Below are 19,124 nucleotides of genomic sequence, written 5' to 3' on the forward strand. Positions count from 1 at the left end.
TGCATAAAAGCATGCAGACATGGTCAAGAGGTTCAGTTTTTGTTCAGACCAAACATCAGAATGGGGAAGAAATGTGATCTAAGTGATATTGACCATGAAATGATTGTTGGTGCCAGATGGGGTGCTTTGCGTATCTCACAAACTGCTGATCTCCTGAGATTATCATGCACGGTAGTCTCTAGAATTTTCAGAGAATGATATGAGAAACAAGAATCATCCACTGAGCCGCAGTTCTGTAGGTAAAAATGTCTTGTTAATGAGAAAAATCAGAGGAGAACAGACATTTTTTAGACACAGGAAGTACCTGAGTGTATGCTTCGACCTCTTCCTCTTTTAATCTTCCTTCTCTCCTTCTCTCCCAGGTTTAACTAGACTTCCTACGATGGGCGACATGACAACGCCTGACTTTGATGACCTGTTGGCAGCCTTTGACATCCCTGACCTGGATCCAAAGGACACCATGGATTCGGGCCAGGAGGATGTCCCAGTGAAGCAGGCACCGGTGGCTGCCGGTAAGGCTCCACCCATTGAACCCACAGCAGCCCCACCGGAGGAGCCAGCAGTCAGCGTGATTGTCAAGAATAGCCTCAGCCCGAAGCCGTGCGACGCTGTTCCCCTTCCCGTTCCCACCGGCAGCGAAGCCGCCTGCCACTTTGATGCCGCTCCCATGCACAATGGCTTTGAGTTGGCCTCGGTTCCCAGCTCGCCAAAGCTGCCGTCACCAGCCTCTGACTGTGACAGCTGGGTAGGCAGGCCAGGGCGAGTTGGGGTAGCCCACAGGGAGGAGGAAGCCGAAGGACCTCCCGTACTGAGTCCGGCTGCCGTGAAGACCGAGGAACATTCAGACGAAGAGAGGGACCTGCGCTTCTCTCCGTGCTCAACCCTCTTCCCTGTAGCTCCGGACCCCGAGACCGCAAATCCCGACGAGGAGGTGGCTAAGGACCTGGCTCCGGGATACCCCCGGGAGTTTGGAGCAGGTGTCAAGAAACAGAGGCAGGAAGGATCATCGGAGGAAGAGGAGGAGGAGAAGCCGTCGGACATGGAGTCAGAGGTCGGCAGTGAGCCGGAAGGCAGCCCATCAGAAGATCCCAGGGAGGCGAGAAATGACCCTCCCTCCCCTCCTGCCCCTGTCTCCCCTGAGCTGCCGTGGCCGGCCACCATGGGGGGTACCTCCCCTAGATCCCCAGAGGAGACAGCTATGGATCTGGGAGATCCCAAGTCCCCTTCACCTCCCATCCCATGCCGGCCCATCAAGGAGGAGCCCGAGAGCCCACACAGTGGCTTAAGCGAAGGGTCACCTTCCACCGGGACGTCCCGCCCACTGAAGGTGCGGATCAAGACCATCAAGACTTCCACAGGGGGGATCACCCGGACGGTGACCAGGGTCTCGTCCGACGGTGAGCTGCGCTCCAGCGGGGAGTGCGGAGATGAGGAAGCGGAGGAGGAGGAGGCAGATGAGGAGGAGGAGGAGGGGGGCCAGGTTAGACGGCCCCCAGTCGAGGAGGAGGAAACCCCCCTTCCCTCCCAACATGAAGGGACAGAGGCCCTCAGCAGAGCTGCCCTGGCAGAAGGTCCCGTCCTGCCCACTTCCACCTTCCAGGACGCCAGCTCTGCCATGCTGATGGCAGCCAGCATTGCCCAGAGGGCCACCCAGCTCCCATCTAAGGGGGCGGCCAAGGCCGTCTCCAAGAGCGTCCACCTAGCCAGCCTCAACCTGGTGCCCCAGTCCCTCCCGGCGCCAGTGGTGGCCGCTGGGACACCCTCCAAACCCCTGGCCCTGGGATCTAGCTACCTCACCAGCACCACTCCCCAACTGTGCAAAGCAGGGCCAGGCGCTAATGGCTCGGCCGTCCGCAGCCAGACCCCTCTAGTAGAGGCTTTCCACCGTCTCCTCAACGGGAAGAACCCACTGCCCACTTACAAGCCTGACCTGAGCCCGCCGGCCGACAGCTGCCTGGCCCTGCCGCCAAGTGGCTACCGGTGCCTGGAGTGCGGCGATGCCTTTGCCCTGGAGAAGAGCCTGGCCCGGCACTACGGGCGCCGCAGCCTGCGCATCGATGTCACCTGCAATCACTGCGCCCGCCGCATTGTCTTCTACAACCGTTGCAGCTTACTGCTGCATGCCCGCGAGCACAAGGACCGGGGGCTGGTCATGCAGTGCTCCAATCTGGTGATGAAACCCATCGCCCTGGACCAGTTGGTGGGGCAGCCTGACCCGACCTCCCCCACCCACGCGGCAGCCATCTCCTCCCAACCGGCCACCGGTGCCGGCAGCAGGGGCGCCGGGGCCGAGCAAGCCTTGCCAGTGGTGCCCCCCATCCCTGACCCGGCCCTCGTGGACTGTGACACCTCCTCCTGCAGCGAGTGCGGCCAGCTTTTCCCCGACCGGGTGGGTCTGGCTGCCCACTTCCAGCTGGAGACCCCCAGTTCGGCTGCGCAGGTAACTCAGAAGTGGTGGTGGGCGTTTGGTGGGGGGGGTGCGGATGAGGGTGGGTGTGGGTGGTTGGGGGCACAAAAGACAACCACAGTTGGCCTCTGGAAGATCTCTGCAGGTCGAGCATTATTTCTGGGGCGGGTGGGGGATATCGCCCTGATGCAACATTTTGTCGAGACGTGTTGTACCCGTTATAGATGCTACTCGACCCACTGAGTTCCTCCAGCAGATGTATGTTGCACTGGCTTATATTTATTTATTGTATTTTTATTTAGAGACACAAAATGGTAGCAGGACCTTCTGTCCCTCTAAGCCCGTGCCACCCAATTATACCCATGTGATCAATTGACCTACTAACCCGTATGCCTTTGAGATGTGCAAGGAAACCCACGCGGCCGCGGGGCGAGCATACAAACGCCTCACGGGCAGCAGCGAGAATTGAACATAAGTAGCTGGCGCTGGAATGGCATTACACCAACCGTTACGCTACAGTGCCGCCCCACCCTCTTTATCCTCTTCCTTCCCTAACTGCAACACTCCCCCTCCTCTCCTCCATGCCCATGTGTAGAGACAATAAAGCACGGAAAAAATCCCCTTGGCTCACCATGTCTCTGTTAATCACCAAGGACCTATCTACCCTAATCTCTTCTTCTCTCAGCTCTGGCCCCTAGGCTTCCAATGCCTTGGTCATCCAAGTGCTGGAAAGATTTTCCAGGGTGTTGCCTGGACCTGTGGTGTGGAGCCACAGTCATCAAGTTACAGAGAGAGAGGTTGCTTAGACTCGGGCGTTATTCTCTAGAATCTAGGAGATTGAGGGGTAACCAGATGGAGGTCTGTAAGAACGTGAGGGGCTCAGACAGGGTGGAAATAGTCTTTTTCTCAGAGCGGGACTGTTTTAAAATAAGAAGGCATTGGTTTAAGTTCAGAGGTGAAAGATTTAAAATGGATATCAAGAGCAGATTCTTCACGTGAGGAGTGGTGCATATTTGGAATGAGCTGCCAGAAATAATAGTTGAGGTGGCCACATTAGCAACATTTAAACACCATCTGGATTAGTGCGAGGATAGAAGAGATCGAGGGTGCTGCGGACCAAGTGTGGGCTAATGGGGCTAGTTCGGTGGACCACGCGGTTGGCAGAGGCCATTCAGGCCGAAGGACCTGTTTCCATGCTCTTCCGGTGTTGCCCGCACCTGCTGTCTTGGCGCAGACCGTGGTGCCTTTCGTGATGTCGTTCGGCGACGCGATGCCTCCTCTATCGTCTACCATTCGGCTGGGTCTTCTAATATACAGTAACAAACTACAATAAATTTAGAGTGGATCAGATTAGTGCATTTATTACTTGCAAGGAAAAATAGCTCCAATCTTACATCTCAAAACAGACCATTTTATTATATTTACAAAGTTGAGTACTTCATCAACTTAATGACATTCCTCTTTCATCTGCATGTAGCGTCGGTTTCTTTAATCAGTCCACTTATCTTTTGCGGCTTCTTCCCCCATGACAGCTGTGTCCTGGTTTTCTCTGTTGTGAAAATAGTCCTTGTCATAAGTACACTCCCTGCCATAAAACACAGAAAGACTTCATGTAAATCCTCCATCCAAACCAGTGAAGCACTCTGGGATCTCACATTACATTTTAGAATAAATTATAAATTCATAAAGACTTCAGGGTTACAGATATATCTCTGCATTTGCTCCGTCTCCTCACAGTTATGTGCAGGTCAATGGGACTAGGCAGAACAACAGATCAGCACAGACTAAATGAGCCGAAAGACCTATTTATGTGCTGTAATGATCTATGATACCCCTGTCCGCAGAAGGCATTGTATCCCCCACAATAATTCAGCTTCGCATTCGGTTCACCTGTAACATGTCAAGGTGCTGCATCCTATCTGGTGCCTGCAGAGAGGTTTTGCCCTCTGGTGGGGTGGTGATTGGTCTGCACAGTGTGACAGTTAATACCACATTCCCTTCCTTCCCTGTCCAGGTGTGTCAGCTCTGCCAGATGTTACTCCCCAGCAAGTGCAGCTACTTAGCTCATTACCGGCTCCACAAGAACAAGTCACCGTACATCTGCCCGGAGTGTGGCGGGGTCTGCCGGCCAGCGCACATTCAAGCTCACGTGAAGGAAGTCTGCTTCCATTTCACCCGCAAGGTCGGATACAAGTAGGTGCCTGCGTCCTTCCCAGGGTCTCGTTCCTCATCTCCGTTAGGTTATACCCAAAGGTTACAAAACTTTCTTATTAAGACAGAATAGCAAGCATGAAAACACATATCTAGGTGTGTATGGGCCCCTGTCACTACATCACACCTCCCACTCGATCCGTGGCACCAATACACTAGTATCAGCTCAAACCACTGAACCAATCGTCGTGTGTTACTGCACTTCAAGAGTCCCGCCAGTTTTCAAGTGACTTACACGTTCTCGGTATGCCAAGGTTGCCGTAATATTTTCCCCATAATCAAAGCTGCTTCAGCTAGTTCATGTACACCCAGGGCCACAGTGGTGAAGACACTTGACAAGCACAGAGTTTAACCCGTTACAATGCAGTATCCCCCCACTTTTATTTTCACATTTATCTTGCAATTCTAGCGTGTACACTGTTCTGGTTTCGGACTGGGGTGTCCTGTCTGCAACTAAATTCACCAGAAGGTTATTTCATCCCTCATTGTGGGAGCTTGCCGTGCACTTCAAGGAAAATCTGCCCTGCGTCATGTGTTACAGCACCGGTAGTGCTAGCATTCCTGTGGTGATATCACACCCAGAGGCTGAGCCGTATGTTTGGAGCCCTGTTTTATCACCCCCACCATCCAGGCCATGCTCACTTCTCAGCGCTGCCGTTGGGCAGGAGGTACCGAAGCCTTTGGTCCCACACCACCCGCTTGAGCAATAGTTATTACCCTTCAATTATCAGGTGCCTGAAGCAGCGTGGAGAGTGGTAAGTGCATAGAACACTCTGCCCAGGGTGGTGGTAGAGAAAATTACTGTACATTAGGGACATCGGAGAGACTCGTAGATAGGCACGTGGATGAAAGAGAACAGGAGGGTTATGGGCTGTGTAGGAGGGAAGGGTTAGATTGATGTGGAGTAGACTTGTATGGATTGGCACAACATCGTGGGCCAAGGGAGCGTACTGTCCTGTACTGCTGTGTGTTCAGTAACAGCCTGAAGTGAGTTAAAATACAGTCGTTTTTTCTCCCCCTTTTATTCTCCCCCCCCCCATAAAGGTGCCCCCAGTGTGGAGTGGTGTACGGAGGAATCAACACGATCAAGTCCCACATCCAAGACGTGCATTGCGAGGCTTTCCACAAGTGCCCGATATGCCCGATGGCTTTCAAATCTGCGCCGAGTGCCCACTCGCACATCTACACCCAGCACCCGGGTGTCGTCAGTCAGCAGGCCAAGTAAGTAATAACAGGGGCGGGGGTTCTGTGCGAATGCCTGGGCTTAGGGTGGCAACTCGGCACCAGCAGCCAGTGTCATTGTGACTCAAGGGCCAAACTCCCATTGTCCCTTCCAGCTTGTTTAGCTGTGCACCCCACGTGTCCCCTTCCTCATCCCTGAATCCATCACAGGAAAAGCCCTCCCCATCACTGAGCTCATCTACAAGAAAGCAGCATCCACCATCGACAACCCCCACCATCCAGCTATGCTCTGTTCCTCACTATTGCCATTGAGAAGAACGTACGAGAGCCATGGGTCCCACACCACCAGGTTCAGCAACAGTTACTACCCTTCAACCATCAGGCTCCTGAACCGGTGTGGATAACTTCACTCACCCCAACACTGAACCGATTCCACAAACTACAGGCTCAAGGACTCTACAGCTCATGTTCTCAGTATTATTTATGAGCTTATTTATTTATTATTATTGTATTTGCAGTTCGTCTTTTGCTCACTTGTTGCTTGTCAGTCTTTGTGTGTAGTTTCTCATTGACTGTTGTATTTCTTTGTCCTACTGTGAATGCCCACAAGAAAATGAATCTCGGAGTAGTAATAGTGATGTATACAGTACGTACCTTGATTATAAATTTGATTCCATGCCTGGTTATGGAGGGTGACGTGTATGACCACTGCCCAAGTCAGTGAGGGGGGCACATACACTCTCACACTGGATGGGAGCACACAGCTCAGGTTGTGGTACGCCTCAGGTATTGCAATTGGTTCATTATGGCCATGTATCGTGCGCTACAGTGAAAAGCTTGTCTTGTGCTGATATAGGTATTTTAGGTATTTGTATTATCCAGGCCATCCACAAGACAAGACAAAGGAGCAGAAGTCGGCCATTCAGCCCATCGAGTCTGCTTTGCCATTTTATCATGAGCCGATCCATTCTCCCATTTAGTCCCACTGCCCCGCCTTCTCACCATAACCTTTGATGCCCTGGCTACTCAGATACCTATCAATCTCTGCCTTAAATACACCCAATGACTTGGCCTCCACTGCTGCTCGTGGCAACAAATTCCATAGATTCACCACCCTCTGACTAAAAAAATTTCTTCGCATTTCTGTTCTGAATGGGCGCCCTTCAATCCTGAAGTCATGCCCTCTCGTACTAGACTCCCCCATCACGGGAAACAACTTTGCCACATCCACTCTGTCCATGCCTTTTAACATTCATAATGTTTCTATGAGGTCTCCCCTCATTCTTCTAAACTCAATAATCTAATATTGGTACAGCATTATCTAACGTTCATGGTTTAATGCAAGAGAAGCTCATGATCTAATGCTCTTTCTGTTCATACAGATCAAATCATTACATAGTGCATTGAGGTAGTACAAGGTGAAACAATAACAGTGCAGAATAATTTCCAACAGCTACAGAGAATGCAGTTCAGGTAGACAAAAAGGTGCAAGGTCATAAAAAGGTTAGATTGTGAGATCAAGTCCTTTTAATACTGTTATAATATAGAAGCTGTCCTGCAGCCTGGTGATGCATGTTTTTAGGCAAGTGAAGGACTTTCATCTATAGTTTTTAAAGTGGAAAAGCCGTCGCAGTGGAGCAGTTCTGCTCGCTTGACCTTGAAAGTCCGTTTCCGGTGCTACAAGTGGATGTCACAACTGAGGTCTTCCTTGGTTGCAGTGGATGACCTGATGTCATGCCCTTCGCTCTCCACGGAGCATTGCACAGCCACCTTCCTGACCACTGGATCTCCTCTGCCCTGTCCGCTGGAGCTAACTTTGCAGGCTAGGGCAAAATGACTCTATCTCACTGGGGTATAGTGTGACACGTGGCCAACTGGTTAGGGCGTTGGGCTCACGATATGAAGGTCGTGGGTTCGAGTCTCGGCCAAGGCAGCGTGTTGTGTCTTTGAGCAAGGCACTTAACCACACACTGCTCCAGTCCACCCAGATGAAAATGGGTACCGGCAAATGCTGGGGGTTAACCTCGCAATAGACTGGCGTCCTATCCGGGGGGGGGGTGGAGTCTCGTACTCTCAGTCGCTTCACGCCACAGAAACTGGCGTAAGCTCCGGCCTGATGGGCCACAAAGGCTCGGGAGAGACTTTAACTTTAACACTGGGGTATAAGGCCCGGCAGCTACCCTCACCTGGTTTAACGCACCTGTCAAAGAGGTATACTGGGGTGTGACTGCTGTCACATGCAAACAGTTACTTGGAGCCACAGGTGAGAGCTGAGTGTCCGGTGGGGACCAGAGGTGTGTGCGCTGCCCCACATTGGACACGACAAACCCCTTTGTCAGAGGTGCTACCTCTCCCTGGACATCCCATACACCCCATCACATTAATACATTAAGGTAACAAGAAGGGGAAAAGCAGTAACAATGCAGAATGAAGTGTTACGGAACACATGCAGTGCAGGCAGAAAATGAGGTGCAAGGGCAGCACAAGGCAGATTGTGAGGTCTTATCATGCAAGGAATCGGCTTAATAGTCTCATAACAACGAGGAAGTTGTCCTTGAGCTTGGTAGTATGTGTCTTTAGGCTTTTGTACCTTCTGTCCGTTGGGAGAGGAGAGAATATCTGCGGCAGTGAGAAGGTAGATAGAGTCCATGGAGGGGGGTCTGGTTTCCATGATGAGCTGAGGTGTGTACACAACTCTGCAGTTTCTTTCGGTCACGTATAGAGCAGTTGCCGTACCAGGCAGTAATTCATCCATACTTTCTATGATGCCTCAATAAAAGTTGGTAAGGGTGGACAGGGACATGCCGAATTTCTTTAGCCTTCTGACAAAAAGGTGTTGGCAAGTTTGCTCGTCTTACTGTCTCCATGGCTGGACCAGAAAAGGGCTATTGGTGATGTTCACACCTAGGAACTTGAAGCTCTCAATGCCCTTGATGTAGACAGAAGCATGTACACCATGCCCTCTTCCTGAAGTCAATAATCAATTCTTTTGATTTGACACTGAAGGCAAGTTTGTAATCGTTACACCGTGTTCTTAAGCTCTCTACCTCCTTCCTACGAGGAGGAGAGGGGAGAGATATGGGAGCATGAGGACAGAAATAGGCTATCTGCGCAGCGAGAATCGTTTCCATCGTCTCACCTCATTACCTTATCCATCTACCTCTTTCATAATCCAGGCTCCTTTGAAATGTAGCTCTGCTATTCATCTTGCTCACTCCATGTGAGAGTTCTCACTCCTTTTGAGTTGAAGTAGATCCTCAAGTCTTTGTTCAAATGTATTTATAAATGTCGCAAATTGCATCAGTTTCTACCGCTTCCTCTGGCAGCTGATTCCTTAAAATGCAGTGCCTCTGTGTTGAAAACGTTGCCCCATGAGATCCTTTCAAGCCTTCACTTTATGCCCTCTGGTTTTTGACCACCCTACACCAGGGTAAAGGCTGTGACTGACCAGAATTGGGTTTATTATCACTGTCCTATCCGACATGAAATTTATTTTGTTGCAGCAGTGCAGTACAAGGCGTAGAACATAAATCATGCAAAATACTGTAAAAGGTAGTGTTTGAGTTAATAGTATATTCAAATTTATTTTACAATTTAATTTGGAGATACAGCATGGAGTTGGCCCTTCCTGCCCTTCAAGCTGAGCAGCCCCAGAAACCCTAAGAACTTAATTTAACCCTAACCTAATCACAGGACAATTTACAATGGCCAACCCTACCCAGTACATCTTTGGTCTGCGGGAGGAAATTGGAGCACCTGGGGAAACCCCACACATTTCACAAGAGACTCCATACAGAGGAATTGATCTCTGATGCCCTAAGCTGTGGTAGTGTTGCATTAACTGCTACACTACTGTGGTACCCCATCTGATGGCAGAGGGGAAGAAGCTTTTCCTAAAGCATTGTGTGTGTGTGTGTGTGTGTGTGTGTGTGTGTGTGTGTGTTGTGTGTGTCTTCCGTCTCCTGTAACTCTTCTCTAATCCAAACTTATCTTAAATGTTGAAATTAAGTTCACATGCACTACTTGCTCTGGCGGCAGCTCGTTCCACACTCTCACGACCCTCTGAGTGAAGAAGTGTCCTTGCATGTTCTCTTTAAATTTTTAACCTTTCACTCTTAACCCATGACCTCTAGTTGTAGTCCCACCCAACCTCAGTTGAAAAGGCCTGCTTGCATTTGCCCCATCTATACCCTTCATATTTTGTATATCTCTATCAAATCTCCTCTCAATCGTCTACATTCCAAGGGATAAAGTCCTAACCTATTTAATCTTTCCATATAATTCAGGTCCTCCGGTCCTGGCAACATCTTTATAAATTTTCTTTGTACCCTTTCAGTCTTATTTACATCTTTCCTGTACATAGGTGGCCAAAACTGCACACAATACCCTGAGTTAGGCCTCACCAACATCTTATACAATTTCAACACAACACCTCATCTCCTGAACTCAATAATTTGATTTATGAAGGCCAGCGTGCTTCTTTGTGATGAAAGGTCTCGGCCTGAAACATTAGCTACACTCTTTTCTGTGGATGCTGCCTGGCCTGCTGAGTTCCCCCTGCATTTTGTGTTCCCTGTGTATCCAAATACTTATATCATTGTCATCATCATCATCATCAGGTGCCGTGCCCAGTTTGAGCTTCGACTGCCATGGCCCACACACTCCTGTTTCGGATCAAGTGGATCAATTCATTGGTATTCAGTTCCAGTTCTCTGGCTGCTGTCCCCATCATCATTTGTTTTTGTCTTCCTCTTGCTTTCTTCCCTTCAATCTTTCCCATAATTACTGTGCATTCTAACTCATGGTTCCTAATCACATGTCCAATGAAGTTACGTTGCATTTTCATGATCTCATACATTATTTCTCATTTTGTGTTTGCTCTATTCATGACATCCTCATTAGATATTGATTTCGTCCATGATATTCTTTGTATCCTCCTCAAAAACCACATCTCTGCTGCTACAATTCGTTTCCTCATGTTACGAGATATTGTCCGACATTCTGAGCCATATAACATAACTGGATAAATGTAACATTTCAGTACTCTGAGGCGGGTTGTCGTGCCTAGTTTAGTACTGGTCAGTATACTCTTCATTCTCGTAAAGGTGTCCTTTGCCATCCCTATTCTTCTTTTGATGTCCAAGTCGCACCTGCCGTCTGATGTCACCCAGCTTCCTAAGTAGCAAAAGTTCTGTACTTGTTTTATGTCTTCCCCATTTATTCTCAGCCTGCAGATAGGATTCTTCTTTTTGGATATCACCATACATTCTGTCTTTTTGCAATTGATAGATAGACCCATTTTTGCACTTTCTTCAACAATTATATCAATTAAGTTTTGTAGTTCTTCCTCCGTACTTGCAATTAACACAGTGTCATCTGCATATTTGAAATTATTGATGTTTTCACTGCATACTTTGATGCCCAAGATGTCTCTTGTTGTAATGTTGTTTCACGGTACAATACTTGTATATCAGTCCTTTAGAGTACATTTCAACTTTACCACTACTGATGTCAGGCTCGCCGGCCTATAATTTCCTGGTTTATTTTTATTAGCCTTTCTTAAACAGTGGAACAACATTAGCTATCCTCCAGTCATCCGGTACCTCACCTGTCGCTAAGGATGATTTAAGTATCTCTGCTAGGGCCCTGGCAATTTCTGCACACTTCTCACGGAGTCCGAGGGAATACCTTATCAGGCCGTGAGGATGTATCCACCCTAATGTGCCTCGAGACTGCAAACACGTCCTCCTCTATCATCTGTACAGGGTTCATAATCTTGCTGCTGCTTCGCCCCACATCTATTGACTCTGTCTGTCACATGAGTAAATCCAGCTGCAAAAAATCCATTTAAAATCTCCCCATCTCTTTTTGGCTCCACACATGGATTACCACTCTGAACTTCCAGAGGACCAGTTTTGTCCCTTGCTATCCTTTTGCTTTTAACATAGCTGTAGAAGCCCATAGGATTCTCCTTCACATTGTCTGTGAGGGCAACATCATGCTTGCTTTTAGCCTTGCTGATTTCTTTCTTAAGTGTTCTCTTGCATTTCTTATACTACTCAAGTATCTTATTTGTTCCTACCTGCCTATACCTGATATGCACCTTTTTAGTTCTTTACCAGGGCCTCGATATCTTGAAATCCAAGATTTCCTAACCCTGTTATCTCTACCTTTTATTCTGATGGGCACATACAAACTCTGCATTATCAAAATTTCATTTTTGAAGCCGCCCCCCCAACTTACCAAGAACACCTTTGCCAGAAAATAGCCTGTTCTATTCCACACTTACCAGATCTTTTCTGATACCATCAACATTGGCCTGTCTCCGATTTAAAATCTCACCCGTGAACCAGACCTATCCATTTCCATACTTACTTTGAAACTAATGGCATTGCAGTCACTGGGTGCAAAGTGTTCCCCTGCACAAACTTTTGTCACCTGCCCAGACTCATTCCCCAATAGCAAATCACTCTGTCTAGTTGGGACTTGTTTGCACTGATTAAGGAAACTTTCATGAGTACATTTGATAAACTATCCCATGTAGTCCTTTTACAGTATGGGAGTCCCATTTAGTATGTGGAAAGTTAAAATCGCCTACTATACAAACTTGTGTTTCTTCCAACAGTCTGCAGTCTCTACAAATGTGCTTCTCCAAACCCTGCAGACTGTTAGGTGGTCCGAGGTATAGCCCCTTTCTTTTTCTTTTTAAATCTTTTTATTAAATAAGTATACAAAAAGGTAAGCCATATAGGCGCTAATACACTGTTAGAATATAATAAAATTACAGGAGATATTAATACAAAAAAAATGATACAAACAATGTAATTTAAACATAACGTACCAAGGTAACATAATAGTATACTAATTTTTATATATATATCAATAGAGAAAAGGAAAAAAAAACCCAAAAAAAAACCCACCGTGCAACTAACTAAAAGCAAAGCAAAGCAATGGGCTAACTTGAAACCAAACAGAGTTAAAAAACTTAAAATCACGTCCTCAATCCCGACCTCCATTAAAAACAGTAAAAAAACAAGAAGGGTATATATTACATTAAATGAAAATATTGAATAAAAGATCTCCAGGTCTGTTCAAATTTAAATGAGGAATCCTAAAGATTGCTTCTAATTTTCTCCAAATTCAAGCATAATATCATCTGAGAAAACCAAAAAAAGGTAGTTGGAGCATTAAGCTCTTTCCAATGTTGTAAGATACATCTTTTCGCCATTAAAGTAAGAAATTCAATCATTCTACGGGCTGAAGGAGAAAGATTACTGGAAGTTTTAGGTAGTCCAAAGATAACAGTAATAGGGTGAGGAGAGATATCTATATTCAATACCTTGGAGATAATATTAAAAATGTCTCTCCAAAAAGTTTCCAGAGTAGGACAAGACCAAAACATATGAGTTAAAGAGGCTATCTGCCCCGGACATCTATCACAAAAAGGATTAATGTGAGAATAAAAGCGAGCTAATTTATCTTTGGACATATGTGCTCTATGAACAACTTTAAATTGAATTAGGGAATGTTTAGCACAGATAGAGGAAGTATTGACTAATTGTAAAATCTGCCCCCAGTCATCCACGGAAATGATAAACCCCAATTCCTGTTCCCAATCTACCCTAATCTTATCAAATGGAGCTTTCCTAAGTTTCATAATAATATTATAAATCATAGCCGATGCACCTTTCTGACATGGATTAAGGTTAATTATAGTATCTAAAATATATGTAGGAGGAAGCATTGGAAAGGAAGAAAGTATAGTACTTAGGAAATTTCTAACTTGTAGATATCTAAAAAAATGTATTCTTGATAAATTATATTTATTAGATAATTGTTCAAAAGACATAAGGGAACCATCTAAAAATAAATCCAAAAACCGTGAAATACCCTTAGTCTTCCAAATTTGAAAAGCACGATCCGTAAAAGAGGGAGGAAAAAATGTTACCTAAAATAGGAATCGCTAGCCCAAATTGGTTAAGATCAAAAAATTTTCTGAATTGAAACCGAATACGTAAGGTATATTTAACTATCGGGTTAGATACCTGTTTAAGGCGTTTCAAATCAAAAGGAAGAGAGGAACCAAAAATAGAGCCAAGTGTATAACCCTGAACAGATTGTAATTCCAATGCTACCCATTTAGGAATGGATAGTATATCCTGGTCAAGTAACCAAAATTTCATATGTCGAGTATTAATTGCCCAATAATAAAATCTAAAGTTAGGTAATGCTAAACCTCCATCTCTCTTAGCTTTCTGTAAATGTATTTTACCCAGTCTCGGGTTTTTATTTTGCCAAATAAATGAAGAAATTTTGGAGTCAACTTTATCAAAAAAAGATTTTGGAACAAAAATTGGTAATGCCTGAAATATATATAAAAATTTTGGCAAAAAAAAATCTTAACTGCATTAATACGACCAATCAAAGTTAAATATAAAGGAAACCATTTAGATGAAAGTTGAATAATATGGTCAATTAAGGGTAAAAAGTTAATCTTAAATAAATCTTTGTATTTACAAGTAATTTTAATCCCAAGATATGAAAAATAATTATTAATCAATTTAAATGGAAAGTTATGATATAAGGGAAGTTGTTTATTAATCGGGAAAAGTTCACTCTTACTAAGATTTAATTTATAACCTGAAAAAAGACGAAATTGTGCTAATAACTCTAAAACAGCAGGGATGGATTTTTGGGGATTAGAAATATATAAAAGTAAGTCATCAGCATAGAGTGATATTTTATGGGACTTTAAGCCCCGAGTTATCCCAGTAATATTTGGAGATTCTCGAATGGCAATTGCAAGAGGTTCTAATGCAATATCAAATAATAAAGGACTAAGAGGACAACCTTGTCGAGTACCTCGAAAAAGAGGGGAAAAAGGTGAGTTTAGAGAGTTAGTACGGACCGAGGCCACAGGAGAATGATATAACAGTTTAATCCAGGATATAAATTTCGAGCTAAAATTAAACATTTCAAACACCTTAAATAAATAAGGCCATTCTACTCTATCAAAAGCTTTCTCAGCATCTAAAGAGATAACACACTCAGGAACATTTTGTGAGGGAGTATAAACAATATTTAACAGTGTGTGAATATTATAAAAAGAGTAACGACCTTTAATAAAACCCGTTTGGTCTTCCGAAATAATAAAAGGAAGTACTTTTTCTAATCTATTTGTTAATAACTTAGAAAAAATTTTAGAATCAACATTCAATAAAGATATTGGTCTATAAGATGCACATTGAGCAGGATCTTTATCCTTCTTTAATATTAGAGAGATTGACGCTCTATTGAAAGATTCGGGAAGTTTACCAAGTTTTAATGAAGCCGCAAAAGCCCTACAGAACCAAGGGATTAATGAAGGTGCGAAACATTTATAAAATTGTACGGTAAACCCATCAGGGCCAGGAGCTTTCCCCAAATTCATAGAGAAAATAACATTCTTAATCTCATCCGTGGTAATGGGAGTATCTAACATAGAAGACATATCCTATGAAATCTCAGGGGAGTCTAGGTTATCTAAAAAATCATTCATATCTTTAGAATCTCGAGGAGACTCTGATTGATATAAGGAAGAATAAAAATCACAGAAGGTTTGATTAATCCCCGCATGATCAAGTATCAGTCGGTCATTTTGGTTATAAATCTGATTAATTTGAGATTTAACATAATTAGACTTCAGTTGATTAGCCAACAGTTTGCCAATTTTGTCACGGTATAGCCCCTTTAATGTGGTCATACCTTTTTTTTTATTCCTCAAATCCACCATAAAGCCTCACTAGGTGAGCTCTCCCGTCTGTCCTGACTGAGCACTGCCATGACATTTTCACTGACTAGTAATGCCACCCTTCCCCCTTTAATCCCTGCCGCTCTTGTCACATGTAAAACAACAGAACCCCGGAATATTGAGCTCCCAGTCTTGTTCATCCTGTAACCAAGTCTCACTAATGGCTACAATATCATAATTCCATGTGTTGATCCATGCCCTGAGCTCACCTGCCTTTCATACAATACTTATTGCATCCAATAACTCAGAGCATTAGTCACACCCTGCTCAATGTTTTAATTCCTGACCTTGTCTGAGATCTTAATATCTTTCTCCACTATCTGTTCTGGCACTCTTGTTCCCATCCCCCTGCAATTCTGGTTTAAACCCCCCGTGCAGCACCAGCAAACCTTCCTGCTAGGATATTAGTGTCCCTCCAGTTAAGATACAAACTGTCTGTTCTGTACAGGTCTCGCCTTCCCCGGAAGAGAGTCCATTGATCCAAAAATCTGACACCTCCCTCCTCCTACACCAACTCCTTAGCCACGTGTAAAACTGTATGATCTTCCTATTTCTGGCCTCACTAGTACGTGGCACGGATAGCAATTCTGAGATCGCAACCCTGGAGGTTCTGACCTTTAGCTTAGCACTAACTCCCTAAACTCACTTCACAGAACCTCATCACTCTTCCTACCTATGTCATTGGATCATGAACTCTGGCTGCTCACCCTTTCACTTAAGAATGCCGGGGACTCGATCCAAGATGTCCTAGACCCTGGCACCTGGGAGGCAACATAGCATCCGGGAATCTCATTCCCATCCACACACCCTCCTTTCTGTTCCCCTAACTAGCGAATACCCTATCACCACAGGTCACTTCTTGTCTCCCCTTCCCTTCAGAGTCAGACTCAGTGGCTGAGACTTGACCGCTGTGACTCTTTCCTCTGCTAGGTCACCCCAGAACATGGGACCCAGAAGAGGACAGCACAGGAACAGGACATTCGGCCCACAGTGCTGTGCAGAACCAACTAAAAAACAAATCAAAGCCACCCAAACACTAATCTCTCCTACCTACACCATGTCCATATCCCTCCATCTTCCTTACGTCTATGTCCTTATCCAGACTTCTTGTAAAAGCCTCCAATGTATCCAAAGTGTATACCTGGTGTTGAGGGGGATGGCCACGGGTGGTTAACCCCTTCCCCTTCCTGACTGTCATCCAGTTTCTTGTGTCCTGCACCTTGGGTGTAACTGCCTCTCTATACGTCCTAGTTATCACTCCCTCAGCATCCTGAATGATCAAGCATCCTTCCAGTTCCAGCTCCAACTCCAACTCCTTACAACAGAGTGTTAGAAGCTGCAGCTGGATGCACTTTTTGCAACTGTGGTCATCAAGGACACTGGATGTCTCCCTGCCTTCCCACATCCCTCAAGAGGAGCATTCAACTATCCTGCCTGTCATCTCTGCTGTTCTAACTGTGCAAATATAAAGAAGGGAAACAACGAATAAACTTGGGGGTGGGAGGGAATCTACCTACAACTTTTTCCACCTTCTCTCACACAAGCCTCTCCTCGCTGAAGCCTCAAATAACCATCCTAACGCTGTGGGAGTGGAAGATGTGGGGTGTGAGTGGAGGGCTGAAGATTTTTTTTTTACAAGGATGGTGGGTGCTTGGAGCGGGCTGCCAGAGGTGGTCATAGTCATAGTCGTAGTCATACTTTATTGATCCCGGGGGAAATTGGTTTTCGTTACAGTTGCACCATAAATAATTAAATAGTAATAAAACCATAAATAGTTAAATAGTAATATGTAAATTGTGCCAGGAAATAAGTCCAGGACCAGCCTATTGCCTCAGGGTGTCTGACCCTCCAAGGGAGGAGTTGTAAAGTTTGATGGCCACAGGCAGGAATGACTTCCTATGACGCTCTGTGTTGCATCTCAGTGGAATGAGTCTCTGGCCGAATGTACTCCTGTGCCCACCCAGTACATTATGTAGTGGATGGGAGACATTGTCCAAGTCCAAGGTAGTGGTGGGAACAGATATAAAAGTGGTGTTTAGGAAGCTGTTGGACAGATGCATGAATATGGAGAGATGTGGATCACGTGCAGACCGAAGGGATCAGTTTCATCTGTCTTCACCATTGGGCTGCACTGTTCTGTATTTTGATTTTATCTCATTCAGAAGCAAAGGGAGTGGCATTTGTTCAGGCAACAAGATGTGGGCCATCCCGTGCCATGTTACATGCGGGTTGCCTTAGAGTTGCTCTGAAGTAACTGTGTGCAGTTCTCATCACATACCTACAGGGTAGCTGTTTGAAAGAGTTCAGAGAAAACTTGCAAGGATGTTGCCGGAACAAAGATCTGGGTTATAGGGAAAGGTTGAATCGGTTAGGACTTTACTCCCTGGTGTGTGGGAGATCTTATGGGAGTATACAAAAATGAGGGGTATAGATAGGGTCATAGCCAGCTGGTGGTGTAGAGACATCCACACTAGACTTTGAGGTGAGCAGCCCCGGGGTCGGATCTGGCCAGCTTCTTGCACGTTTTCCATCTGTGCTGGGTTGAGTGTCAAGTTGGCAACTCGGCTTCATAAAAAAAAAACAGACAAAGAAACGGCAAAGGTTGCCGCCCAGTGCTCCACAAGGCGTGGAAAGGAACGAAAGCAAAGGTCACTCAGAGGATGGTGAGAGTGGAACAAGCTGCCAGCAGATGTGGTGGATGTAGATTAGATTTGATTGCAACATTTAGGAAAACTTTGGATAAGTACATGGATGGGAGGTGTACAGAGGGCTGTGGTCTGGGTGCAGGTGTATGGGGCGGGGGGGGAAGCAGAATAACAGTTCAGCATACACTAGATGGGCTGAAGAGTCTGTTTCTGTGCTCTATGACTCAAGTAAGTCTTCTCCCTCTCTTCTCCCACCCTCTTTCCCCCCCCCCACAGGGTGATTCACAAGTGTGCCATGTGTGACACCGTCTTCACCCACCAGCCGTTGTTGAGCGCCCATTTTGACCAGCATCTGACGAAGCAGCGCGTCGCTGTCTTTAAATGCCCGCAGTGCCCGGTGCTTTATGCCCAGAAACGGACAATGATGGAGCACGTTAAGGTGAGCCGGGGTGGGTGGTGGAGGTAGGGGGGTGGCCAGGCGGTAGCTCTGTTTGTCTAGTGCAACCTGTGAATGTGGCTTTCTTCCCCTCCAGAGCACCCACTCCAGCCTGAAGAGCGAGGAGCCCGTGCAGAGCCAGCCGGCCACGCCCGTCAAACCAGCGCCAAAGTCAAGCCCAGACTCGGTGGACTCGTTAACCGACGAGTCGTCCTCCAGCCCCAAGGACGTGCTGAGCTTACAGCGGCGGAAGGAGATGAGGCTGAAGCTGAAGAACGCCGGCTGGACGTGCAGCCAGTGCCAGATGTGGTTCCCAGAGCGCGAGGAGTACGTGACCCACATGAAGAAGGATCATGGTAAAGTGAGTGACCGAGGGCAGGAGCATCCGCGGACCTGGGCTGACAAGCGACCCGCGTGCTTTGAGCTCTCACCAAGCCCTCCCAGGGCAGGCAC

General features: G+C 46.2%; 1 protein-coding gene across 4 annotated transcripts in view; it reads left to right on the forward strand.

Annotated features, from left to right (window-relative positions):
* LOC134343043 (zinc finger protein 687-like) overlaps positions 1-19,124 on the forward strand; it is an 88,241-nt gene that overhangs the window by 49,561 nt on the left and 19,556 nt on the right. For all 4 annotated transcript variants that reach the window (XM_063041876.1, XM_063041877.1, XM_063041875.1 and 1 more), the window contains exons 3-7: positions 363-2,440; positions 4,422-4,600; positions 5,663-5,839; positions 18,512-18,674; positions 18,769-19,032. In XM_063041876.1, the coding sequence (XP_062897946.1) occupies positions 383-2,440; positions 4,422-4,600; positions 5,663-5,839; positions 18,512-18,674; positions 18,769-19,032 (2,841 nt within the window). In that variant the 5' untranslated portion in view covers positions 363-382. The remainder of the gene's footprint in view (positions 1-362; positions 2,441-4,421; positions 4,601-5,662; positions 5,840-18,511; positions 18,675-18,768; positions 19,033-19,124) is intronic.

This window comes from Mobula hypostoma, chromosome 2 (assembly GCF_963921235.1).
Source record: "Mobula hypostoma chromosome 2, sMobHyp1.1, whole genome shotgun sequence".
Classification (NCBI taxonomy): domain Eukaryota; kingdom Metazoa; phylum Chordata; class Chondrichthyes; order Myliobatiformes; family Myliobatidae; genus Mobula; species Mobula hypostoma.